This window comes from Balaenoptera physalus (assembly GCF_965194825.1).
Source record: "Balaenoptera physalus genome assembly, chromosome: 4".
Taxonomy (NCBI): Eukaryota; Metazoa; Chordata; class Mammalia; order Artiodactyla; family Balaenopteridae; genus Balaenoptera; species Balaenoptera physalus.
This window is the reverse complement of record NC_138891.1, coordinates 144,846,815-144,873,716: the sequence shown is the minus strand read 5'-3', so window position 1 is coordinate 144,873,716 and position 26,902 is coordinate 144,846,815. Positions and strand designations below refer to the sequence as shown.

Genomic DNA, 26,902 nt, shown 5'->3' with positions numbered 1-26,902 from the left:
TGCGCACGGCTCACCCAGTCGGGCTGTCAGGCAGAGCCGCTTTGCACTGGGAACACTAATCCAACATGTTAGGTGGGAAGCCTCTGCACAAGGCCCCCTACAGGCAAAAGTAGAATAAACACAAAAGAGGTTGGACCGTATCACCTGGATTCCATCCTGTTTTTCCCGGGGACCCCAGTGGGCTTTGCTGGGGACATTTCCTTTAGGTTTTGGCTCTCTGGGCCCCACAGAGGAACACACATCCTCCTGATGTCCACATCGTCATCCATGTGTGTCTCTGCAGAGACCAGCGGGCTGGGGCCAAAGATGAGTTAGTGGCACGTGAGTGACGTGAGAATGGGGCCAGCTTGTAGGGTCTGGTGAGCTGCAGGCTTCTTTGTTTGGGAGCCTATTACACCAACTCTTATTTTGGTGTGCTTGAACCCATTTTTGCCATTTGATGGGCTCTTGGTAGGCAGTGTGTTCTAAGGCTCTCCAGGCAAGTTGGGAGTATCCTTGGAAGGCTTGACCATCTTTGGTTTGGGTCAGTTCCTCTTCTGGCTCATTTCAGATTTCTCCACAGAATAGTTACAAGTTGGAAGGTTATAGTTTTCAGTGGCTCCCACTTGCTAGGGTGTCCTGGCTTGTGGATGAACGGTGGTCCGAGCTCTGTAGGGAAGCATTTAAGTACATCGTTAAGTGAACTGTAGAGGGTGCAAAGGGAGGGGTCAAATTACACGAGAATTTTGCTTCGGGAGTGGGTATTAGGGTAGCCTCTAGAAGAACATCAAGGTTATATTATTTAGTCCTCCTTTAATCATTAGTGGGGGAGCCTGGGAGAGGGCTGGCAGGGCTGAGTGTATCTTTCCCCAGCTGGGGGTTAGGATGACAGACCCCACTGCCTTTCACCCCCTGCTGCAGTGGCTTTTGAGAGGTGAGTCAGTGTTTGTGTCTCAAGCTCGGTGTGTGACAACCCCTGGCAGGAAGATGGGAGGAGGGGAAGAACAGGGTCCATCCCAGTTCCTTTCAGGACCACGGGGATAGTTTACAGATGAGTTATTTGCATCTGAAAATACAAGACTATCAATGTATTTATTTTCTACCTTAATACCCAAGAACAGAAGAGGCTCTGATAGACATCATCATATTTACAAAGGAAGTGACTCCATCCCGAGATAGCACATGCGTTTCATAAGCAGATAGAAGAGCACACAGCCCCACCAGACTAGCAAGAACCTGCCTGCCATCCATCCTAATAATGGTCCAGTGACTTGTGGCCGCACCTCTGGTGACCTGCAGGCTGGGGCCTGTGTCCTGACCCTGGAGGCCATAGCTACCAAGGGACCAGGGGCCTGGCTGTGATCTAGGCTGCCCTCACAGTGACCCTTCCCAAGGGGCATCGCAGGATGGAGTCTTCCTCTCAGAGCTGGCCAGCAGATCTGATGGGTCTCTCTGGAAAGCCTGTCCAGGCCCAGCCCCAGGCCCGTCTCCAAGGTCAGAGTCAAGCAGATGTTCCCTGCCAGACCCTGTGCAGGGATGACGGGGCTGGCAGCCTAGGCTGGGGCCGTGAGGGCGAGCCACCTGCCCTGCTCACCTGTTCACTGGCACAGAGGTGCAAGCAGGCAGGTGGCCCTGATCCCCCAGCACGACAATCACACCCAGGATACATTACAAACATTTCAAATTCAGAGGTCAGACTTAATACCTACATTGCAGAAATACACATCTTTTTCATCTCTAAAATTATCAAAACTTTATATTAAAAACATAAAAACTCATACAAAGTTTGAGTCTATACACGTGAGCCCATTCACCTCTCTGCAGGGTGCTTTCGACGGCAGACACTCCTGGGCCCTGGGTGCCAAGCCTGTGCCTGCCAGGGACCCATCAGCTCACACACTGACCCCGTGGCCGCGTGTGGTTCTTGCAGAAGAGCGAGTCCTGGCGACAGTGCCCTTGCGTCCCGGCTGCCCCCCCGCGGTGGAGGTCCCACCTTGCCCAACATCCCAACCGAAGCCAGCAGGGCTGCAGGCGGCCGGCCCTAGGCCAGCAGCCCGTCTCCATCCCCAGGTCCTCTCCTGAGCAGGTGCAGGCTGCTGTCATCGTCCTCGGACGCATCTGCTTCCTCCTCGCTGCCCGGTGGTTCCGAGGGCCGCTTCAGGCCCCGCTGCTTAGAAACGGCCAGAGCGTACTGCATATTGTAGCGGTTCCAGTCGCAGCTGCCGAGGGCACACGGGACTCGCATCAGTAAGACCGACACTGAGGCCTTCTGTCCCCACATCAGACAACACAGGGAGCGGCCCTGGCGTGGAACCAACTGGAACCTGCTGGTGCCAGTGAAAGCCCCGCCCTGCCCATCAGCCACTCCTGAGACACGTACAGTTTGGAGACGTCGTCCCAGTGGCGCTGGATGCTCTTCTGCAGGAACTGAACTGCCGGCAGCAGTGTCCCCACTCTGGAAAGGAGACGTCCCTCAGCGTGGCAGCCACCACCAGGCCACCCGGACCTGCTCCGCGCTGTGCGCTTGTGAAAGCCTCCCCTGGTCTGTGCATCCACACAGACAGCTGGCCCAGTGACAGGTGGCCAAGGGGGCGGGCGGGTCATACCTGGACTTGAGCTGCTGTCCGTGGACCATAAGCAGTTTCTGAGTCCATATGAGGTAGAATTCTAGATGGCGAGACTCTTCGAAGGACGAAGCTAAAAATTCCAGCACCTTCTCCACGTACAAGTCAGGCAGGGAGGAGCTGATGACCCCAACTGGAAGAGAAGGAGGAAAGTCCCACTCAGCCCGCGAAGAACCTGTCAGGAGAAACGCGCTCACAGCTCTGCACGTGCAGAGACCCGGCTGCCGCGTGTGGCCGCAGGGCCCCCTCGGCCCCGCGGGCCTCCCCAGCCCTGGCCCGGGCTCACTCTCGTCCCAGGGCACCGACTCCAGGGCCTCCTGCAGCAGCTTCCTCTCGTTGAGCCGGAAGGCCATGAGGATGGCCCTGGTGAAGTCCCGCTGGCACAGCGCCGCCCGGATCTGCGCAGGCGTGACGCTGGTGTCCAGCTCGAACGGGTCAAAGAGCATCCGGGCGTCCAGGGAGTAGATAAGGAGCCCCTCGGTGGTGGTGGCCGCCCAGCAGCGCCCTGGGAAATCAAGCAGACTTAACAAAGGCTTCCTGAACGTTTATTTCCGCTTTTCCCCATTTTTTGAAGAACAGGTACTGAATACGTCCCCGGGGTCCTGAGTGCAACAGGGGGGAGGGAGCCTGGGGGACGCCGATCCCTTGGGAAGGAGCGCCCCGTGAGGGTCAGCCCGCTGCAGCCCCGTCCTGCTCCCTCCCCCGCCGGACACTCCTGGGTCGGCCGACAGGCACACGGGCAGGGCACTCAGGGCAGGTGCCTACCTCCCCACTTGGAAGCTGTGCGTGTCTGAAGCCACAGCTTCCATGGCCGTCTGCCAGTGGGGATAAAGATGGCCACGTCTTACCCCCAGGGGTCGGCGGTACCCAGAGCCGGCCAGAGGCTCCATGCTGCGCTCGCCCCGGAGTGGGCTGACAGGCCCACTGTGCACACCGCAGGCCCGGAAGGCCATCGGGACCAAGCCCACCCCTCCCACATCAGTGACCCGACAGCCAGTGCGCACCGGTGGGAGAGAAGTGGAGCGAAGTCACCCTGATCTCAGGTTTGAAGTGCCGGGAGCTCATGTCACCTGGGAACAGAGGCACCGCCCGTCACAGGGCAGCACATCCCTCACCACTCGCCCCACAAAGGGAGGCCCGCCCTGCGGACCCAGCGGGAGCAGCAGCCCCGTGTCGGGGCCTCAGGTGCTGCTTCGTGGGCGCTGCCGGCCTCCACGGACGAGCCCTCAGGGCGGCCGCTCTCTGGGCTCCGGCCTGGCCAGCAGCCGGCGTGTCTGTTCCGGAGAAAAGCCCTGCCCAGCCCAGGCTGCGAGGCAGGTGGTTCCAGCCCCTCAGGGCCCTCAGGCCGGGGAGGCTGCCAGCCCGACACTGGGCTTGCCCTGAAGCCCCCCCGGGAGCAGGCGCAAGGCACAGGGCTGGGCACCGGCCAGATGCCCAGCCACTCGCAGGGGGGACCCCGCGCCCTGGCCACCAGCACCAGAATTGTTGGACGTCAATCGCTGCAGCCCCGATGAGAGCAACACCGCCCGCCATCCCCCAGGAAAAGCAGGTGGTGAGCAGGGCGGCCTGCCGTGCCCTGGCCAGGGGGACACAAGAGGACCCTCTGCTCACCCTTCTTTACGCCCGGCAACGGTATCGTGACCCCGCCCTCCTCCGTGGCGTCTTGGTCAATGAGCGCCAGGTTGCCAAATTCTGTCATTTTCCTTCGGTTCAAAAATTCCTAAAGGGCGAAACCTGGACATCTCACTGCGGGAGGTGCAGGGAGGGTACGCTCGTCTGCCCCACCTCCCTCCTGTGCCGCCAGCACAGGCTGGGGGGCGGCCAGCCCTGCCTGCAACCCCACGGGGCACACGGAGCCTGAGACAGGACAGGGCAGCGCCTCCCCCGGGCTCCCGCGGCCAGCCCCGTGGTGGGCGGATACTCTAACCCGACAGCAGAACGAAGAGCGCGCGTGAGCCTGCGAGGGAGCCGCACGTGGGGTGGCGTCTGCTGCCACCTGCCACAGCCCGTCCTGCTGCGCATCCCCGGGGACATGACGAGGACAGCCCACCCCGGAACACCCAGGGGGGCGGGCTTACAGCCGCACGCAGATGCCCCTCGCCCGGCAGGGGAGCCAGAGCAGGTGAACCTGGGCAGGCGCACCTGTCCAGAGGCCCCCCCCACCCAGGTCCCCGTGGAGCCGGGGTGTGAGCCGGGCCATGGGTGAGGCCGGGCAGCCCTGGGCGTTCACAGCAGGGACCCCACAGGGGTCCCGTGCAGCCCCCGGGCCCTGCTCTGTGGCCTTGCAGCACTCGCTCACCTCCATGGCGTCCAGAGAGAGGTTGCAGGAGATCTCGAACTTCTTCCTGAGAATCTGCTCCTTGACATGATAGATGCACACAAACTTGGACATCCCTCCCGCCAGGATACTCTGGCCGTCCGCAGAGTAGCACAGAGTGGTGAAGGCCCTGCGCAGAGGGGACGTGGACTCAGCTGCCACCCAGAAGGCGAACAGCACCCTCCCCAGCGTCCTCCAGGGCTCTGGCCTAAACCCTGCGGGGTCAGAACCCGTGGCCCAGTCACCAGGCTCCTTCCGGGCAGCACGGCGCCTGGAGGAGGGGCAACGATGCAGCTTCCGAGAGGCAGGGCGGCTCCCAGAAGGGCCGCGGGGAGGGGGGGGCCGGGGGCCCACCCGCCCTGCTCACAGCGGCGCTCACTGCCCTGCTGGCTCACAGGACTCGAGACGGTGACCTTGGATTGGGCAGAGGATTCTTAGATACAACACCGAGAGCACAAGTGACAAGGGAAAAAATATACAAGTGGGCCTTTGTCACAATTAAAAACGTGCTTCAAACAACACCTTCGAGAAAGTGGAAGCGAGCCACAGGAGGAAGAAGATGAAGATACTTGCAAAGGTTATATCTGATGAGGGTCTCATGTCTCAAGTACACAAAGAGCTCTTACAACTCAGCAACACAGACAGACAGCCCATTAGAACAGGCAGATGCTCTGAAGAAAAGTTCCCCAAAGCCCACACACATTTGTGAAAAGATGCCAAGAACTTCATTGCTCAGGGAAACGCAAACCAAAACTATGAGGCACCAGCTCACACCCACCAGGACAGCTGGGATTTTTAAAAACAGGCAGGAAGGAGCATTGCTAATAATGTGGGGACAGCGGAAGCCCCTGCCCTGGGGGGATGTAAACTGTGCAGGCTCCTTGCAAAACAGTCTGGGGGGGGGGTGGTCCTCAAAAGGTGAAACGGAGTCACCAGCGGGCCCGGCAATGACACTGGCAGGGATGCACCCGAGAGAACTGAAGACGGGCCCCCAGATTCTGGTCCTCGGGGTGGGAGGATGCAGAAGCCTGTTAATCCACACGGACCCCGCCAACACCCTGCTCCCTCTGGGAGGGGCCCCGCTGAGGAGCTCCTGGGCTCCGGGACAGCCCCACCGAGCACGCACTTCCCCTTGGCCGAGTGCTTGGCAGTGATCTTGTCCAGCTCCTTCCTTCCCGTCTTGAGGTCGTGCCTGCCCTCGATGGAGCCCGTCTGCACCGCGCTTTCGGGGTCCCAAAAGGTGATCTGCGAGTTCAGCGTGGCCACAGCCAGCTCGGCACCGTCAGGGCGAAAGGTCACGGCCAGAGCTGAGAAGAGGCGCGGAATTAGGGCCGAGGAAGACCCTGGGCTCCGGGCGATGGGCCACGCTGAGCTGCCCTCATCCCGGCACCCTGAGGGCCTGGGGGCCGCAGGACGCGCACAAGGCATAAGCGAGCAGGCGCGGCCCAGTGGAGGGCTCTGGGCGGGAGGCGTCACATGGAGGTCACGGGAAGGCTAGAGACAGACTAGCTGGAGGCGGGGGTGGTACAGAGGCCCCCAGAAGACGCAGGGGGCCAGTGGCTAAAAGCCTGAATCAGAGCCGGGTCGGGTGGCAGGAAGCAGAGACCACCACAGAGACCACGAGCCCCGGGGCCAAAGATCGGGTTCCGTGAGGGCCAGACACGGGCAGCTCGGTCTTCACCATGACCCATCAGCTCTGCAGCCCGGCCGGCTGCACACCAGGACGCTTTGCCCCCAAGCGCGGGCAGTGGGGCTCCAGGACAGGGCCTCACGCCCAGGAAGCTGCTACAGCAGGGCCCCCGGCTTGCTCGCCTGGGGGAGCCCGATGCCAAGTGACAAAACCAGGCCGCCAACCCTAACAGCCCACGGCGCTTGGAGCCCTGGGTTTATCCAACCACGCGCCCAAGACCGGGCCTTCCCCCCAGTGCCCGGGTGCCGCTTACCGTCGGAGGTGAGGGCCAGCGTCTCTGTGGTCCTCCAGCTGTCCGCCATGTCCCACAGACGTACAGTCCTGTCCCAGGAGGCGCTGGCCAAGACCGACTTCATTGGGTTAAAACACAGACCACTGATGGGCCCCTCGTGGCCGGACAAAACCTACGGCCGTTCAGAAAAGAGCTCTGAGGACGAGAGACACCCAGCGGGCCACCCCGGGGTGCACAGGCCGTGGCCGCTGGGCTGCGGTGTGGGCCAGGAAGGGGAGCCCCCAGGAAATGCGTGTAAACGGTGCTGCCCGTGCCCGGGATGTGACTCCATCCCCCACTCCTCTCAGGTCAGCCAGGCCCCCTCCCCACACCCCAGCCCCTGGCCAAGAGCGCAGCTCCTGGACTTGCGGCCCTTACGTCGAGGAGCCTGCCTGTCTGCATGGACCAGATGAGGATCTCAAAAGAGTCCTGGGCCCCAGCAGAGACGATGTCCCCGCTCGAGTCCACGGCCACACAGGAGAACTGGGTGGGGCGCGGGGACGTGAAGGTGCGGAAGTTGCGGTACCTGCGGGAGGACAGCCCAGTCGGGACGGTTCCGGGGCCCACGAGCTCTCGTGGGCCTCACCCTGTGTCTGACCGACGAGCCCAGAACCCTCAGCCTCGCTCTCACAGCCCAGCACACGGGGAGAGGCTGCGGGGCAGGCATCCCCGCAGGAAGGTAACCTGTGAAGGTCAAAGGCGCGCACGGTCCCGTCCATGGAAGAGGTCACGATGACGTAGCCAGTGGTGGTGAAGGTCACGCCGGTGACCCCACTCGAGTGCTCCGTGAAAGTGATGAAGCAGAAGCCACTGAGGGTGTTCCACACCTTGACCTGTGGCGGGTAGCGCCACGGCTCAGGACACCCCACGGGGGTGCCCCTGCGAGCAAGGACTGGGGGGCTACGGGGGGGCAGCCTCCCACATCAGAGAGCAGCTGCTGGCACCATGGACCCCTTAGACGTGCCCAGAAAACCGAGCCAAAAAGGCGGAAACAGACACCCAAAGCCTCTCCACTCAGACCGGGCAAGTCTGCAAACGGCTTCTCGGGAAGCCAGATGAGGCCGGTGGGCTCTGGAGCTCCAGGCTGAACCCAAGTCAGGGCCTGGCCACGGTGCTGCACCCCGCCTCAGCCAGGCCAGCAGAACGGGTACAGGACCCCTCCGGCTCCCCCTCGCCACCCCCGCGGCCCACCTTGCTGTCGTCCCCGCCGGTCACAATGTACTGCCCGTCGGGGGAGTAGGCCAGGGACACCATGCTGTTGAAGTGGCCCTGCTGCTTGAGCACGTAGGACTCGCTCTGCCACTCCCACACCAGCAGCTGGCCCAGGCCTGCGGGGCACACGGGGACTGCTCGTGACACCGCTCGCCCGTCTCGGCCTGAGGCAGGTGCCGTCAGCCTCCACCTGAACGAGGGGCCCCAGCACGGAGACGCCAACCTCCCGCGTCACCCGCCAGAGGCCAAGGCGACAGGCCAGGTGCTGCCGAGGGAGGCCAGGATTCAGGCGGCAACGGGACTCAGGACTCAGAGGAGCCTTTGTGCAGGAAGTTTCAGCGGCTGCTCCTTCGTAGTGAGCCACCTGGCGCGGCACCTTGGGGGGAGGCGGGATGGCCGGCAGGCTTCCTGGAGGAAGAGTCCCGCTCCTGTCCTCACAAACCCAGGTACCAACCTGAGCACCCGAAGGCGATCCAGTCCCCAGAGCCGTTGATGGCGATGGACGAGACCCTCTGATCCGAGACACTGCGGAGAAACGCGGGGCTCGGTCAGCACGGCAAGGGCCCCCATCCCTTCCCCGGGATGGCCGTGCGAGTGAGGACAGGGCCAGGTCTCCCTGCTAGCAGCACCCACTTCCTCCCCACCCGTTTACTAGACACAGACGATTCACTTCACTGAGTGCATCAGAAAACCCAGAGTTTTCTTGCCCCGCGTTCAAAACCTCGAAGCTGCGTGACTTCGGGAAACCAGTACTTTTAGTTTTCTCAACGTTCCAAATATGCAAGAGAAGAAAAATGAGAACAGGAAATAAAAACAATGTGATCTACACGTGGAACCAAAGCTCCCTCTGACTGGGGGGTGGATGGGGCCGAGGGGACTGCACGTCTGAGATGGGGGCAGGGCAGCAGCGTCCCCAATCTCTCTAATCCAGGACAGAGGAAGGGGCAAGTGTCCTGGGAAGCCATCCGTGTGGCTGGACGGGCCTCCTGGCCACTCCACGGCCCTCGGTCCAGACGGGCACAGCATGGCTTCCACCTTCCCCCACTGCCCGCCGGCGGACTGAGAGAGAGCACGCGCGCACACACACACGCATGCACACACATGCATGCACACACATGACCACACAGAGCAGAGTCGCTGACCTCAGGGAGTGGATGAGGTTGAACTCCGGGAGCTCGTGAAGGTGGAAGATTCCGGAAGCAAAACCAGTGACCAAGAGGTGGACCTTCTTGTGATACGCTGCAGCTGTCAGATGGTTGAAATCCCCTTCTTTATTGAAGAAGTACCTAAGCAGGCAGGGACACAAGAACTGTGGGAAGAGGACCAGAGAGCTCGGCTGGTCCCACAGCCCCACCCCGACCCCCAGGGCACGCAGAGAGAGGGCAGCCTGACAGCGCTGCCCTCATCCTGAGGACGACCCACCACGTCCTCACACTCGCAGCTCTGCGCTCCCAGCTCCTGACCCTTGGTCTGCCTGGGACCGCACATCCCCAGGTACCCCCGACTCCTCACCCGCCCGCCCCCCCCTGGGGCCCCGGGGCAGGAATCACAACGCGCCCCAGAGGGCGCAAGGCCCACCCCGTGCAGGCGGGAGACCTACTTGGCCACCCGCGAGTACTGCACTTTCCCCCGCTGCTCCTCGGCAGCCGGGGCGGCCTTCCCGCGGATGGTGGTCTCCCTCTCCGCCCCGTCCTCGTCCTCGTCCTCGTCCTCGCCCTCCCTCTGCAGCAGGTCCGCCTTCCAGCCCGCGGGGGCTTTCAGCCTCAGGCCCTCAGGGGGGGTGTCACACTGCCACACGCACAGGGCGCCGTCCTGGCTGAGCGTGTACAGCTGCGGGGGGAGACGCGAGAGCCTGGGTCGCCCTGACCCCCAGCCCACGGCGGCCCAGGCTGCACAGGCACCTCCCAAGCCTGCCCTGGCTAGCGCGGCCCCAGCCTCCCCAGGGAGCCGGGAGCAGCCTCAGGGGAGGGCCCAGCGCCCACTCGAGGCTGTGACCGGGGACGTACGTCCAGGCTGCTGGACTCGAAGAAGCAGCCCACGATGGCGTCCTTGTGTCCCCCCAGCGCGTAGTAGATGAGGTTGTCCCACCGCTCGGCCCCAAACACCCACGTGGACATGTCTTTGCTCCCGACCGCAAAGCACCTGGGGGACGGGGAGTCACAGCTCAGCCTCGGGCGTGCAGGTGTCAGCCTCCCCGGGGGGTCCCCGGGCACAGGGGAGACGCCCAAGGCTCCAGGCGGGGACAGCTCTGGTCTGCTGCCTCCACCTGTGCTTCTCCCGGGACCAGGAGCCTCACTGCACGTGTGTCACCGTCCCTCCGAGCAAAGCAGTCTCTTGGGGGGCAGCCCAGGGGAGCCTGAGAACCGACCACTGAGCCCGTGGGGGGCTGCCTGGGGACCCTGCTCTTCACGCCTCCCTGACCCGCCCTCGATCCCAGGACCCGCGGAAGGGCAGGAAGGCTTGGCTACGGGGCGCCCGGTCCTCCCCGCAGACCCACCCCCGAGGAGCCCACCCGCGTCTCCCGCGGACGCACTGCGCGCCCCGCACTGTGGCCAACCACGTGAGAACAGCCCGCCTGGTGCATGAAGTGGCAGCCGCCACCAGCCTCCCCTCCCGCTCCCGGCGCACAGAACCCAGGCAGCGGGGACGCAGCCAGCCCCTCTCAGGGACGGCTGGGCGGCACCCGCCAGCTCTCCTCCTGCCCGCAGCTGCCCCGGAAGCTGGGCCACCTCACACTGGCTTGTCGCGGTCCTCATCCAGGGCCGCGCTCTGCTCTGGTTTCCGGTGACAAGGGCCAGACAGACCTGACTCAGACCCAGGAGCCAGGCCTGCACCCTGTGCCACACGAGGCTCGTGAGAGACCATTTGAAAACAAGACGGGGATGCGACAAGTCACCACGAGTTCCCCAACAAGGTGCTGTTTACAGGTTCCACTCGGGCCCCTCCTATGCCCAGCCCCACCCCAACCAGGCCTCACCGGGAGTCATCTGTCCAGTCAATGCATGTGGTCTCATCGTACGGCCCGAAGTAGGTTTTGTCCAGAACAAACGCGTTGAATTCCCGCTTCCTCCCAGGGGCGTGGTACATCTGAGCAAGGTTGCCCTTGGTGACAACAAATTTCCTGCCGCAGAAATGGGTGCCATCAACATCCAACGCCAGTGAGGGCCCCGAGCCCAGCTCAGAGCTCCAGAGAGGGCCGCTCTCCTGCTCCGAGGCCAGCCCTACAGGCGGCAAACCTGGGGCCCTAACCCTGCCTCTCACGGGCCCCGAGTCCCCCCTTCTCCGGGCGGACAGAGTCAGGGAAGAAGTGGACAGACCCCGGGCCCTGCCACACCTCTGCCCCGGAGCAGAGCCCCCTCAGGTGTTCCCGTCGGCCCAGGGGGCGGTCACGAAGGCCAGGCCAAGCTCAGACAGCCCCGGGTGGAACCGAACGCAAGACACAGAGAGGCCCTGTGACAGGACCCGGGCGCGGTCCCTGCCCAGGACGCCTTCTCCGGGGTCCCTGAGGGTGGACGTGGGGCGGGGCTCACGGCTGACTGCTGGAGCCGCCCCTTCCACGGCACAGCCGGCCAGCGTGGGCGTGAGCAGCCGGGACAGCCCCCCTTCCCAGAGCCCTGGAGCCCAGAGCAGGCCCGGGACTCGCCACGTCCTCCTGCCAGCGGGGGTCAAGGCCGGGGTCGGTGCCGCTCAGCACCAGGGCTCCTTCATGACCCCGCTGTCTGGGGGCACAGCTTCCCTGGAGACGGTTTTGGACAAGAACCTGCAGAACCTCCCACTCGAGGTGTGAGCACCAGCCCCGGGGAGGAGAGGAGGGGCCTGTGCAGCCCGGATCCAGAGGGGGACCCAGAGGGGCGCGGGCTCAGGGACTGCCTGTGGCCGCCGCGGTGACGTCCGAGCCCACCAGGCGCGAGGGAGCCTGCAGCTCGACAGCTCCCGCCCCGCCCGCAGCTGCGTACCTGCCATCGGGGGAGAAGGAGACGCTGTGCACAGCGCCCTTGAAGTGGAAGCGGTGCAGCACGGCCCTGCAGACCAGGCTGGCGAGCAGCGCGTCGCCCCCTGCGGGAAGGGAGAGCAGAGCGAGGCCCCGCACGTCGCACGCAGGCATCAGGTCGAGGCCCGGCCCCGCGGTGCCGGCGGCACACGGCCAGGGAGGACACCCGCATGCCCGCCCGAGGCCCACCGGGGCCCCAGACACGGAAGCAACCGAGGGAGGTGAGGCGACCATGCGGGCCAGGACCCCCAGGGGTCTTAGTGTCGGCCTCGGGTCAGCTGGACACCCGCCCCACCCGCCCCGCAGTCACCACCCCGTGCCGTCGCCACCTCTCGGCCGAGGGCGGTTACCTTCATCGACAATGATGGCGAGGCGGCCGTCCGGGGACAGCCCCACACACTTGATGTTGTACCGAGTGGCCAGAGGCAGAGTGTCGGACTTGTTGCTGGGAGACAAAAAACCAGAGCTGTGCTGCCGCTCTGGTGTCATCGGGCGGGGGTGGGGGACCGGGCCAGCCTGGACCAGCAGCACCCACCCTGCACCTGTCTCCCCGCCCCCCAGGCCTGCCAGAGCCCCGGACTCCTCAACCGCCCCTCCCTCGAGAGGGAGAAGAAATTAGACAACGTCCTGGAGAAAATTTCGCTAAGCATGTAAAAACCTTAAAAGTGGGTTTCGAACGTGTCAATTTTGCTTCCAGGACCTCATCCTGAGAGGACCCTGAAAACATATAGTCAGGAAACCAGAAACAATCCAGCTGTCCAACGGAAGGGTGAGCTTAGGGACAGCATGCCCGGTAAAGCTTTTTGCAGAAATGCAAAAACACAGAAAAATGGAAAGCTAAGTAAAAGTAAACAACCACCGGATTACATCCTAATTTTGTTCTTTATTATACAGTGCCACCACGTGGTCATTCCTCTAGATAGCCCCGTCACCATCGACACCAGTGATGACCCCGCCAGCAGCGGGCCCTGGGTGCAACCTGCACTTCAGGAAACAACTCGCAAGCAAGGCAAGTACTACGGCCCCATCTTACAGACTCGGAAACGGAGGCCTGCAGAGACCCAGGCAGCCTCTGCAACAGGAGGGTCTCGCCCAGGCCACACATGTCTGCAAAGGGGTGACAGCCTCCCCCCGAGAAGAAAGAAACGGAGCCACGTGCTTGCTCAGCAGGAGACAGTGAACCTGAGCACACAGAGCTGGTCCTGGCGAGCACGCCGGCCGGACGGCAGTCCAGGGCGGCTCCCACGCCCCAGGCACCCCCTCCCAAACGTTTCAGCCAAGTGACACGCAGCTACTACCCTGAAGGGAAGATCAACAACCTCATCACATCGGGTTCAGCTGAGAGACTAGAAGGGAGAAACCGGGATCCCTACAGCCAGTCCCACTGCTGACCCATCGGCACTATGTAAATCCCGTAGCCCCCTATCAGGGGGCTCTGTCTCCATCGCCTGTTTAATAGTAACAGGTGTGCTATTAAAAAGAGAGATGAGGAAAACACTGTGTTTTTACCTGCCAACTACAATGATCACAGCTGTTAACGTCATTTTAGTGAACTTACTTTTTTAGGTCAAACACAGTGACTCTGTTTCCCACGGGACTGATAACTGAATTTCCATCACACGTAAAATTTAAGTTTCCACACCGATAGACTGTCCCCAGCAAATTTGAAAACTGAAAAGAAAACAAAGCTGTCTTAACACAAAGAAAATACAACTCCGGGAAAGGGCTAAGCGAGGTCTCCGGTCAAAGAGATGGCGCAGAGACCCCCCGCAGGCTCCCTGATCATTCCTGGGGTCCCGCTAGCCACCCCCCACCCCCCGGGACACTTCCTGGGCACCTACAAGGCCAGGCCCTGAGCAAGAGAGAGGAGGAAGTGAGCCCAGTCCCCAGGGGCCCTGAGCTCCCGCTGGGGTGGGTAAGGGGCACGGTGAGCGCGGGGAAGCCTCCAGACAGGGTGTCTGCCGGGTGGAGGACAGGACAGGACCCACGTTGCAGGAAGAGAACAGCTGTGACAACGGAACAGCGTCCCAAGTGCATCCTGGGTTCAAGGCTTCCTGAACAGGGTAACCTGCTGCAGCCCATCCATTCAATCATTCATTCAACCATCAGCCGCCGCCAGGTTCCACGTCGGGCAGGCGGGCGATGGAGACAGAGCTGTGATTGCAAGGGCGCCATGCTGCACAGACAGCCAACCCCGTCGGCGGGAGAGGAACTTCAGAGGGTGGTCAGGGAAGGACCCTCAGAGGGGCCACCTGAGCTGGAACCCAGATGACAAGGAGCATCTGGAGCTGCAGGCGGGCAGGGCCCTGAGAACCCCAAGGAGGCCACAAGGAGAGTCCGGTCAGCCAATGTTTTAAGCAGAGGTGAACCATGATCGATCCCCATTTTCGAAGGTCACGCTAAGTGACCCCGGGAGCCAGAGGAGATGCAGGGAGTCGGTGAGCCTTTGGCGCCATTCCACACAGAAGACAATGGTGTCGGAACTGGGGAGATGATCCAAGGAATGGAGAGCGTGGATGAAATCAGGCCCGAGAGGAGCTGGTCAGCGGGAGGTTTGGGTCACAGTGGGGAAGCAGTCTGAGCGGGAAGACCAGGTTGGGTGGGGGCAGCGTGGGTGTGGGGTGGAGCTGCTGGAGGCCCGCGCTGTGGCCAGGGCCAGACCAAGCCTGTAAGGAGCTGGGACCCGACGGAGGGGGAAAGGCCGGAGGCGGCGGCCCTGCGGAGGAACAGCCTTCAGGGGAGTGGCAGCAGCGGGCGGGGTCGCGCAAACGCCCAGAGCTCCAAACCCGCGGGTGGCCCACTGTGCCAAGGGTCCCGAGAGGTGGGGAAGATGCAGAAGCGCTCCAGTGGGCTCGGCGCCTGTCCCCCCGCCCTCTGTCCCCTCGTGCTCCCCACATCGCGCGCTGCGGGCTCCGGGAACTAGGACTTCCGTCCGGGCTGGTTTTCGCTGCCCTCTCGGAGCTCAGCCGGACCCTCCCGCAGCGCTCCTGCTCCTCCCGCCCACGCCCGCCGCTCCGTCCCAGTCCAGGGCGCTGCGGCCCCTCGCCCGGCCTGTCTCAGGCTGCACGGTAAGGGACCGACCGGTGCTGCCGGACCCAGCCCACCCAGGCCCGGCTCCCTGGCCCCGAAGGAGCAGTCTCGAGCAGCGACCCCACAGGGACCCCGGGCTAAGGACCCCACCACCACCCCCGGCCCGCGCTCACCCGGTACGCGAACTTCATCGCGGCCGCCACACGTGTGTTGCTTGCAGCCTCTGCGCCCCGCCTCCCGGCCTGCAGCAAGCACTTCCGGGGCAGGAGAGCGGTCCCGCACCAACGCACCACAGCGCCCCCCCGGGGCCCGGAAGAGCTGCGCCGCCGGAGGCTGGGCCCCAGCCCGCCGGCCCCGCCCCCGAGGCGTGGGTTCCTGCCCGCCCGCCCGCACCGCCCACCGCAGTCCAGTCTTGGATCTTCACGGGCTTGGGCCGGGCGCTGACGAGCCATTCAGGCACCAAGGAGGGTGAGAGGGTCCAACCCAACGCTTATTCGTTCGAAAGCTCTCGATTATGAAGTGGGGAGCAAAACAACGAGACTGAATAAACTGAAAACCTTTTCCGAAGAAAAGAAATTGTATTAGCGATGCTACCAAACATGACAGAGGCAGTTTTACCTTGTCAAACTTCAGGCTGGCAAATAGGTCTACAAAAAACTCGAGAACTCTGAACACTGAAATGTCTTACTTCTAGTAAGCTACTGGGTAATACGTTGTGAAAAAAATCCCTAATGCTCCCCCAAAAGTAAATAATCTATGCTTAGAGTCAAGAACAAGGATTAGGGAAAGAAAACAAGAAAGTTCTTTAACTTTAGACACTCAATTTTCACACTCCACAGCAAAAGAATGAAGTTCACAGCAGCAAGTTTCTTCTTAAAATGTGTATTTTCAGAATTATAATGCTTACATTTTAAACAGTCTTAATACAATGGCTTTAGTCTAACAATATATTACAGAATAATGTGAAAAATGACTTTCATAGTAAACCATGAAAATGGAGTTAATACCTGCAGTATCAAAGTCACCAACTTGTCACCTTTTCCAGCCACAGAATCCCAGCAAACCATATCAACAATGCTTTTGGGTCTTACAGCCTGACGCACAGGATGAATACATTTAGAGAAAGAGGCATTTTCATGAAAAATCAAATTTTAAAATCACATAGGAGATTTCTTTTAAAGATCACAGTTGACAATAAAACACTTTGATCAGCCTAGTTTGTTCTTCTATAAAAAGTTGTATAAGTTTTCATTTTAAGTACACACCTGGAGTGTTTAATTTCATTTTATAACTCTATTTTAAACACTAAAGAAAAATTGACTAGAAGCCTGTGTGTCTTTTCTCCACTAACCCTTTATGGGATACCCCAGCCCCATCAACTAAGACGAATATGGGAACCCGACCCACTACAGGCTGGGCTGACAATGGAACTGTAGGTAGAAGTCATTTTCAGATTAAATACAATTTCCACATTACAATCAGAAGAGTTATAATTTTTCCAATCATAGGAGACCCTATGAAATTCACCAAAATTATAACTTATTTTCTTTTTCATTTGCTAGTATTTACATCTTCCACAGATATTTGTAAAATGGCTGCATATTCTGCTTCTTGATGCACATTCAGTATCTGGCTTCACAATTGTTTAACAGCTGCTACACCTTTACCAACAAAACCAGCTTAGCTTGTCTCAAACACATAAGCCTTATTTTAAACAAAACAAAAATCCAATTACAGCCTTTTAGTTGGAAAAAAAAAAAAAAAGACGAAGTTTTAGGTGACATTCTTCATTTGTGTTAAAAACAACAACAACAACAGAGGCACCCATGTAACTTAGATTGCAAAAGATCTTTTGGGTAATTAGGGGGTAAAAAACAAACCTGTGATAAATTTGACTTCATTCACTTTCCAGACATAAGAAACTACCATAAACATTTTGGATTTCCCCTCCATTCTTTTCTCCTCTAAATATGTAAGTAGTTACAGAATTTCATCCTGGGATCAGAACCCAGCACAAAAGTCAACCAAAAATCAGGGAAGCACTGACTCACATTCCCCCTCCAGAAGGTGAGAGGGAACGCTACATTACACACGAAGCAAGGGCACCTTCCCTGGGCTCCGAGGCTCACCACGTGGATGAGAGGCTTTTCTGACAGAATCAGATATCAAAGATCTCTTCATTCACAAGGCCTGGTGGATCTGTAGGGCAATCATCAATTTTTACAATAAAACAAACTTATGTTAGAAACCCTAAACTATCATTAGATTGTGAACTTCTAATTTGCCTAGTTTATTAGTTTTAAACTGCACATAAGGAAGGTAAATTTCTGAAAAGTTTAATTAAACATACAAGCATTTATCTTCTTTGTACACTTCTCCAATTTCTACAAATGAAAACCATGTGGGGGGGCGGGGATCACCACCTTTATTTGTTAAGCGAGCTAAAGACCACGCACAGGAAGCAACTGCTCTGCTCTACATTCACTTTGCCCTGTGCCTTCTTGCCCCACACCACCAGCAAGTGGCATGCCAGGACAGTGGCAGCTGCTGCAGAAGGCTCCTTCTTCCCTACCACTCACACGCTTGAGGTTATTCATGAGGCCCCACCCTCTGCTGGACCGGCTACACTCGCATTAATCTGGTCAAGTTCAATTCCAACCACACTTTCCCAGTGAATTAAGAGTTCTCTATTTCTTATGTACAAAAATACATCGCTTTGGAGAGCTGGAAAAGGTTTAATACATACAATACTTATTTACAAGCTGTGACTTTCACACCAATAAAAACAAACACACGTTTATTTTGTCCTTGATTTTTGGTGCAACTTAAACATTACATCAGTTAGTCTGTACTTTTAAAAATAATAAATCGACCATATGTACAATTAAATTTACAACCTAGAGCAAATTAATCCATTTGCATGGTACGACTGCAATGTAGTGGAGAGCAGAGAATAACAGTCCAAGACTTTCGTCCTTCCTACAACCAGACTAGAAATACACTGAGAAGACCGCTCTAATCGTCATTTAAATGGAACCTCTTAATTTCTGAGACTTAAGGTGCAAAAGAAAAATATTCATTACACAGTTACAGTTACATGTAAAGACTAAGTTTAAAGGTGAGAGAAAAACAACGTACTAACCCCCACAGACACAATTACAACTAAAATAAATATATATTTAATCCCATGTGCATATAATACCTAATCAACATCAGGGGAGAAGGGAGAAAGGGTTCCAGAAACATCTATCTCCAAATTATTTCAATACCGAGTTCTTTCTCATGCCCTGGTCTAGTCTCAAAGTACCTTTAAAACGGCTCCAGCTGATGAATGCTCCAGGTCCGCCCAGGTTGACATCCCAAGGCACAGAAGGGGTTTTGTTCTTTCCCCACCCACCCCCCAGCGCCATCCCCCTGCCCAGAAAGGGTGTTATTCTAGAAAAGCACAACTAGATGATCTGGGGTAAAGAACTGTGTTTTACCCCTTAGGAGACATACAAATCCACCTGGTCCAGAAATCGGGCAGCCGTGTGACCAGAAAGGCACACACGTGTCACTAATAAGCCTGCAAGGCCTGCTGTGAGTCTACCTGGAAGACCCCTGGGCTTCCACAGAGAACCAGCAGGTGGCAGGCTGCTCAGGTGAGAGCACTAGAAGCTCCTTCCTGAGCAGAGGGTGAGGGAAAAAGCGGGGCTCTGGGCAAACACGGGAGGACAGCAGCACAGGGACGGGGAGATGAGAAAACAACAAGGCATCTTACACCCCAGACAGCACACAAATAACGATGCAACTCAGCTGACCAGCTGTACACTGAAATTCTCTGATGCGTCCACGGCCAGGCAGAATCACCAAAAGTCTGGTTAGAGCGAGAAAGTTGCAATTGAGGCAGGATCCCTTCAAGCGTTCACATGCCCGCACGCACGCACGCCCGGTCTGGGGACTGTGTGAGCCCTGGGCGTGGTCACGTGACGCTGACTTCGAGAACATGGTCGTCTTGGCTGGGGATGACCAGGACCTGCGTGCCCGCGCTGGCGTTGAAGGCCTGGCCAGGGGGCAGCGCCCGGAGCCGGGGCATGGGCAGGCCCTTGTGCTCGCTGCTGGCCACCGAGCGCATGCTACCCCTGCTCTGGACACTGCCGCTGTCCAACTGGTCGTCCACGTGCTTGTCCACAGAGAGGCTGTCGTTTTCTATCCAGCTATCTGCAAAGCGCACAGGAAGTGAGACGGAGGCCGCCCCGCGCCGACCTCTCCCCACCCCAGGGAGCCGCCAGCCTCCCGAGTCGCCCTTCAGGGCACAAGGATGTCAACGGTGGCCTCGCCTTTGAAGAGAATCTAGCGCCTGGGTCCTGGGCGGATTGCTCTCCAGACCAGGGCCCAGGACGCGTAACCCAGACTAGTGTTTGGCCCTGGACCCGGGCTGTTAAGCGGCAAGCCTGTCCCCATGCTCGTCTGTGGCCGCTCCGCACGGGGCCGCCCCTCCCGCACGGACGGTGCCTTCACCGCAGAGTCCTTACCAGCATCCAGCTGTGACGAGTGCGCAGAGTGATGGGGCAGGTATTTAAACAGCCTGACGTCGGGGAGGGGCAGGTAACCCGCAAAGAGGGGCATCACCTCCATGTGGACTCTGTGAGTGGCCCGAGCAGCCACAGGCATGGAGATGACCCCGGAACTCTTCCCGCACACTGCCCAATTGCTGCTGTTGTCGACAACTGAAACAAGGAGGGGAAGCACCGTTTTTACCCCAGAAAAGGACCTTCAGCGTTCACACCAAAATAAGAGACATCAGCAGTCTCACACTCCACAATGTGAAGTCCAGAACCGGAGCGTATACTCTGTATCTTGACGCCTTGTAACTGTACCTCAAAGTAAAACACATCTGATTTAATAAGCAAGATACAGGTTGGGTGCACAGGGGAAAATCACTTTTTCCTCCTCAAGTTAATAAATGAGCAGTGATTCAATTCTGCATTCAAATCCCCTTGAAAGCGCCGTGTGATGCTTCAAGAGCACGGTCGCTCCGGCTGCAGAATGGGGGCGGGGCAGGGAGCTGGCTCCTCTGGGGTGGGTCTGACCCCAACTCTGCCACTCAAAGAAGCCTCTGATGGGACGGGAAGAAAAGATGCAGGTAAAGCACTTAGTTCCTCCACGCGCACCTCGGAGAGGCTTACTATATGGCAGGTGCTATTACGAGCGCTAACTTAAACCACGACCGGGATGTAATGCAGCGCGATTCAAACACCTAACCCAGCAGTCATGCAGAAGTTAAGCAGGACAGGCGCTGCTTGTCCTCGAGCAGCGGATGACCTCGCACGGAGGTCAGAGCACCCCTGCCATGGGACACAAAGCACGAGCCCAGGAGCACGTGACTAGGCGCTGCACGAGCAAAGAAGGGGTGGCAGAGGGCCAACTTCCCACAGGTGGGGCCGGGGGGCCTTCGAGGACGGGCAGAAGCCAAAGCAGCGTCGGGGAGGGGCACACGGGGCAGCGGCTCTCGGAGCTGGTCCTCAGGGCACCCGCGAGGGCACATTCCTGCCTTCCTCACAGTGTTGGCACGCCCTCCGGTGGGAAACGCGAGGGCCGGAGCGTGAGCCGGGGCCCCACGTGTACTCAGAGTCAAGGCACTGTGTTCTTCGCCACCACAAACTTGCAGGAAAAGACCGCCAGTTTTAGTTAAGGATGCCCTCATGAAGCAGTCAAAATCAATTTAATTTTATTAATTCAACCCTTTCGTACACATCTCTTTTTTTAACTTTAATTTTGAGACGATCAGAGACTCACAAGAACTTGCAGAATTGTAGAGAGAGGTCCGTGCACCCGTCACCCTGCTTCCCGTAACAGGGGAAGCGGGCCTGGGCACAGCACAGGCCGCCAGGCCCCTGAGCTCGCTGGGGCCTCACCAGCGAGCTCGTCGGCCTCAGGCATCCGGCAGACGCCTGCTTATAAATGAATGGCACGAGCCTGGCACTTCAAAGAAGTTGCCCATGATACAGTTCGAAACTCTGATCAAAAGTTAGCATTTTGGAAAACCTGCCTTTGCCACTGTGAGCTTGGCAGGGTCCCGGCACTCCAAGACTCTCGTGATGGGCCCAGCGTGAGCCTGAGACCAGCACGAGTTTGTGGCCCTGAACAAAGAAAGGGGCTGCACAACTCAGGAACCGTGTTTCACAAATGACGGAGGCGTGGGGCTACAAAATGTGCCCGGGTAAAAGATCCTTCCAAAATGCAAAGCAGATGACAGGACTGAATGAAACAGCACGAAACGCTCACTCATGTGATTTCAGATTCCACGTTGTAACCAGCCTGTCAAAAACCACCGCTTGCTGAGTTTTGGTGGAGCATCAGGGAACGTCCACAGGTATCTGAAGGCTGTTAAGAGAGCTCCCTTCACCAAGTACAAATCTGTGCGAGACTGGAGTTTCCTCATCTACCTTAACCAGTACAGGACATCACCAGACTGAATGCAGCAGACAGGAAAATTCAGTACCTGCCATGAGCCAGACATTAAAGAGATTTGAAAGGCTGCAAAACGCCAGTCTTCTCGCTCTATTTGCTGTTCTGGAAAATAGTTCTTTTTCAAGAGTATTATCAGGTAATGGCTTCCTTATTATTTTAAAATAAGTAAATAAATATTGGCCTCCTTAATTACTTTTAGAGCATTAATGGCCTGACGCCCAAACCTGAGAACCGCTACTGAAGAGGCCCAGGCCCAGGCCCAGGCCCAGGAGGAGGGGGGCTGCAAAGGGGTGTCTGGCAGAGACTGGGGAGGGAGGAGGGCCGGGCATGTTGGGGTCGGGGTCCGGGTGGGGGTGCGGGGAAAGGGAGTGGAAGGAGGCTGGAGGGAAAGGGCAGGAGCATGACCACAGGGCGCCCGGCCTGCTAAGCGACGGGGTCTGGGCTCTGCTTCGGGGGGACGGGCCTGACTCCCGGGGAGAGAGGACCACGCAGCTCTAGGCACCGCGGTGTGCTCAGCCCCGAGCCCCACGGCTGTTCGAGTGCCTGTTAGCAGAACGACTCCACAGTAAGCAGGCTCAGCATCCTGCGGGCCCAGGACTAGGTCATACACGGGAACATTCAGACGTGCTCTTTCAATTCTAGAACGCTCTCTCTCCAGACGAGGAACACCACACCCTGTGGACGGCGGGGATGCGCACAAGAGCCAGGGGAAAGAAGCCTCCAGACCCACCTTCATACATAAGCTTCGTTGAAAAGTACTCGGCGCGTTCTGTCAGCGCCTCGTCCTTGTCCGCCTCCGAGAGGCCCGAGAGCCGCGTGACCGACACCTCCAAGGAGCAGAGGGAGCCCGTCCTACAGAGCTCCGCGCCCGGCGGGGGCGATATCTCCGCCCTCACGCTGTACAAGGTCTGCGCAAGAAAGGAGAGAGAAGGGCCAAGGAGACACGTAAGCCACCTGAAGAAATGCTGCTTGGGGCCACCACGGCGCCGCCCGCACACTCGAGAGAGAACGGACCAGAGCGGGAGCCGTGCGCCCGCGCCCCCTGGCCGCTGACCCCCTGCAGAGACGGTGCCCTCGGGAAGCCCCGCCGCGAGAGCCTTACACTCTCTTCCTAACGAGAACGCGTCCAAGCACCTCAGGAGGAGGCAGGACGGCCCGCGACTCTGCGTGGGCCTGTCACCCACAGTCAGGGTCAGATCCTGCTTCACGAGCCTCTGCTACTCATCGATCCACATTGATTTATCTGCCGGGCTACTTTAAAGCAGATTCCAGACCTGTCACTTCACCCATATATACTTCAGGATGCGTTACTAAACAGTACGGACGTTTTCTTAACAAAACACAATGCCATTATCACAACTAGCAAAATTAACGGGAGTTCCTTGGCAAGGCCCATAATGAACCTTCTCCATAATGCTTCTTTCTCCGTGACCTGCCTGGTAGTCACACGTGTTCACACTTGCCCACCACCCGGGACAAAGGCCCCAAGCCCGCACGAGGGATCACAGCCCGGGCCCCCCACACGCGGCTGCCCCCATTCTGAAGGAGAGAACGGCAACACCAAAGGGGCCGATGGAAGAGGCCCTGGCCCGAGAAGCTCACGGCCGGAGCCCGCACGGTCCGCAAGGGCTGCAAGGGCAGCCGGACGAGCACGACTGTGCTGAGAGCTGGAGAGGCAGCTCCAAGGGACAGAGCAACGGGGCAGCTGCGCTCCTAGGCGTGTGTCCTCGCACACGGCTTTCTGGCCGCGCTCGGCAAGGAGGGGCGGCTGAGCCTCAGTCAGCAGCAAGGGGCCCGCTGACAGCAGCCGCGGAGGCTGCGGGTACAGCGCCTAGAAGTAAGCTCCCCAGAAATCAACTCGGCAGATTTTCAACAAGGGTGCCAGGACCATCCAATGGGGAAAGAAGGGTCTTTTCAACGAACGGTATAGGGGCACCACATGGAAAGAATGAATCTGGACAGCCACCTATCACCATACATAAAGTTACCTCAAAGTAGATCGCAGACTGAAATGTAAAAGCTAAAACTATAAAACTCTTAGAAGAAAACATGGGAGGAAATCTTATTGAACTTGGAATAAACAATGATTTCTTAGATCCTACACCAAAAGTACAAGAAATAAGAGACTACGGTTGGACTTCACCAAAATTAAAAACTTTTGTGCTTCAGAGGACACCATCAAGAAAGTGAAAATACAACCACAGAATGGGAGAAAATATCTGCAAATCATATGTATGATAAGGGACTGAACATACAAAGAAACACTTACAACTCAATAAAAAGACAACCCTACTAAAAAATGGGAAAAGGATATGAATAGACATCTCTCCAAGAAGACACACAAACGGCCAAAAAGCACAGGAAAGATACCGAACATCATGGGCCATCATGAGAGACCAGCTCACGCTCACTGGGATGCCAGTGATCAAGGGGCAGCAAGAACAAGTGTTGGTGTGAATGTGGAAACTGGAACCCTCACAGGTTGCCCGAGAGAATATACAGTGATGTTTCTTTAAAAAAGTTTAACAGCTTCTCAAAAAGTTAAACATAGAGCTACCATATGACCCAGCAACTCCACCGAGGAATTTACCTAAGAGAATGGAACACATACATACACATAAGAACCTCCACAAGGATTTTCACAGCATTATTATTCATAACAGTCCCAAGGTGGAAACAACCCAGATGTCCAGCCGCAGGTAAACGGAAAACAAAATGTGGCCTATCCACACAATGGAATATTATTCACCCACAACAAAGAATGGAGTCCTGAACATGCTGCGAAATGAATGAGCTTCGGAAACATCCTGTCACGTGAAAGCAGCCAGTCTGGAGAGGATCACACATAACACGACTGCACCTGAACAGGCAAAGCACCGGCACACTTGCCTCTGGATCACGGTGGCCCAGGGTGAGAAGAGGAAGGAGAGGGGGTGAGTGTGAACGGGGCACAGGCTTCTTCTTGGGAGGATGAAAGTGTGCTAAAACACGATCATGGTGCCGGTAGCACAGCTCTGTCAACACGCTAACTTCACTGACGTGCACACTCCAAACGGGTGAACTTCATGGTATAGAAATTAAATCTCAATGAAGCTTTTTAAAAAACGTGGTATCTGGGGACTTCCCTGGTGGCGCAGTGGTTCAGAATCTGCCTGCCAATGCAGGGGACATGGGTTCGAGCCCTGGTCTGGGAAGATCCCACATGCCGCAGAGCAACTAAGCTCACGCGCCCAACTACTGAGCCTGCGCTCTAAAGCCCGTGAGCCACAACTACTGAGCCCACATGCCTAGAGCGCGTGCTCCGCAGCAAGAGAAGCCACCGCAATGAGAAGCCCGTGAGCAGCAACGAAGAGTAGCCCCTGCTCACCACAACTAGAGAAAGCGCACGCGCAGCAACGAAGACCCAACGCAGCCAAAAAAGAAAAGTGGTATCTGTATTTCTCATCCTCAGAATACTGGTTTTGAAGAGAGCAATCCACCAGGTATTTTTCTCTGGCCTTTAACTAAGCTTGTTCAGTTCTAAAGGAAAATTTTTCCTATGCTCTATTTGAAAAGGAAGCAAGAAAGACAGAAAATAGTGGAAACCGCTAACTAGTGTTAATCATCATCTGCAGTAAGGAAACCAGATTAAATTTATGCAGACTCTTTACCATGTGAATAATTTAATGTTCCGCTGCTATTAACACATCAAAAAGGCATCTGTTTGACCAACAAAAAGAGGAACTATGCTAGTGATTATGTTTAACTCTAAAGCTAATAAGGAGAGCTCAAGGAAACAGGAGGGTCGAAACAAATAGTCTTTTGGTTGGAAGGAGGTGCTGAAAAAATTGCTAACGTCAAGAGCTATACAAACACCTTCTCAAATAAAGTGTTTGACGATCTCAGTCGTAAAGAGAAGAAAAGGGAACACCACAAAGTTGTGTATCCATATTTTGATTTACCTAACACCAAACCCAATCATCTCACTAAAGAAACAAAACACAACTATTGCCTTTACTCACCTAGGTCTAGGCTGCTTTTAGCTCCACACCTAATGTACAGGTTAAAGAAAATCTGCTTTAAGTAAGTTTCCATAATACTTCCAGTTTTTCTTCTAAAAAACTAGAGACGTAGCAGCTAATGCTCAAGATAAAAGGACTCTAAGAAACGGGTGCAGGACACGACTGAGTCAGCGTGAGGCAGAGAGAAGGGAGGAGAGGCGGGGGTCCTGCCTCTGGAGATGATCGCGCTCAGCGCGAGCCGCGCAGGAGGGCACGAGTGTCGGACACGCCACCTGACCGGACCGCGGGCTCTAACTAGCCAGGCAGGGCCTCCACGCCCCAAGTGCTGGCTCTTTTCTGCGACTGGTTGCTTCATTATATTGAAAGCTTTTGTCTGATTTACAGAAGGTAAAGAATATGATGCCTTCTTCCATCTTGCCACCACACAACCCCACCAGAAAATAAGGCAATACATACCAAGAAATTGTCCACTTGAAATTCATAAGTATAGGGCTTTAAGGAGACAGACAGCCGCTCCTCAGAAGCTGGGGAGAATCCCACGGAGAACCGGCAGTGCAGGGAGGGGGGAGGCTCCTGCGTCCACTTCAGCTCCCAGACAAAGAACACCGCCTGCTTGCTGTGGATGCGCTGCAAGAGAGTCGGCCGTCACTGCGCGCGCACGCAACACAGGCGCTCAGTCCCAGGGGGCGCCTCCCGCCAGGGGGGCGGGAGGGTCGGGGAGGCGGTCCCCCAGGGCCCGCTTCCCCACAGGCCGCCTGCACTGCGGCGCCCGCCTCCCCAGCACTGCCCTCGGCTGCCCCGAGCTGGTGAAAAGGGTTTCAGCCTTCGTGATTCCATAAGCTCTACAGCACGGGGATAATTTTAAAAAGCATAAAGAACAGTAACTAGTATTCAGCATCCCATACATTCCCGAAGTGAGAAATGTCATCAAACAGTTAAAGGGACATCCTTACACCCACGCCAACTACTGTGTATTTGCCACTAAGTTAAGTGAGGAAGGGAACTGGCACCACCTCAGGCAACAAGTCTGTACCTGTAAGCACAGTGACAGACCCGGGAAGCATTCGAAATGGGTCAAATGTTGGGGAAAATCCTTTGAAAATGCTAAAGATCAGACGTCCATTAAGAAAACCTTTGATCTTCTAAACACTCAGCACTGTCTGTCTAAAAACACACGCAACCAATGAACAGAAAAAACAGGGCCAGGATTCAGCCAGGCAGTGTGAACATGAACGAGACTCCTTTACAGAGCGACCCCGACACCTGAGAGCCCGTCGCTGGGCAAGGCAGGCACGTACGCAGCAGCCACTGTTTCTGGGGGTGACGGCGTCCAC

At 57.4% G+C, this 26,902-nt stretch overlaps 2 protein-coding genes across 9 annotated transcripts in view; both read right to left on the bottom strand.

Annotated features, from left to right (window-relative positions):
* Window positions 1-1,717: 1,717 nt before the first annotated feature.
* Window positions 1,718-15,581, bottom strand: PWP2 (PWP2 small subunit processome component). 2 transcript variants are annotated; one of them, XM_082459876.1, is made up of 21 exons: window positions 15,288-15,581; window positions 13,643-13,755; window positions 12,435-12,529; window positions 12,050-12,149; window positions 11,071-11,214; window positions 10,100-10,235; window positions 9,694-9,923; window positions 9,236-9,379; window positions 8,548-8,618; window positions 8,073-8,209; window positions 7,566-7,714; window positions 7,260-7,407; window positions 6,864-7,014; window positions 6,047-6,227; window positions 4,903-5,050; window positions 4,215-4,323; window positions 3,608-3,673; window positions 2,890-3,108; window positions 2,586-2,736; window positions 2,360-2,434; window positions 1,718-2,198 (listed from the first exon to the last, which is right to left on the bottom strand). In XM_082459876.1, the coding sequence occupies exons 1-21, from the start codon at window positions 15,564-15,566 to the stop codon at window positions 2,021-2,023; spliced, it is 3,024 nt and encodes a 1,007-aa protein (XP_082316002.1). In that variant the 5' UTR covers window positions 15,567-15,581; the 3' UTR covers window positions 1,718-2,020. The 2 variants fall into 2 exon arrangements, with proteins under 2 accessions (XP_082316002.1, XP_082316003.1); XM_082459877.1 differs by lacking the exon at window positions 3,608-3,673.
* A 399-nt stretch (window positions 15,582-15,980) lies between these two features.
* The window catches only part of TRAPPC10 (trafficking protein particle complex subunit 10), a 91,537-nt gene continuing 80,615 nt past the window's right edge, over window positions 15,981-26,902 (bottom strand). For all 7 annotated transcript variants that reach the window (XM_082459875.1, XM_082459870.1, XM_082459872.1 and 4 more), the window contains 4 exons: window positions 26,025-26,195; window positions 22,298-22,475; window positions 19,629-19,823; window positions 15,981-19,314 (listed from right to left, as the gene is read on the bottom strand). In XM_082459875.1, coding sequence (XP_082316001.1) covers window positions 19,076-19,314; window positions 19,629-19,823; window positions 22,298-22,475; window positions 26,025-26,195 — 783 coding nt within the window. In that variant the 3' untranslated portion in view covers window positions 15,981-19,075. The remainder of the gene's footprint in view (window positions 19,315-19,628; window positions 19,824-22,297; window positions 22,476-26,024; window positions 26,196-26,902) is intronic.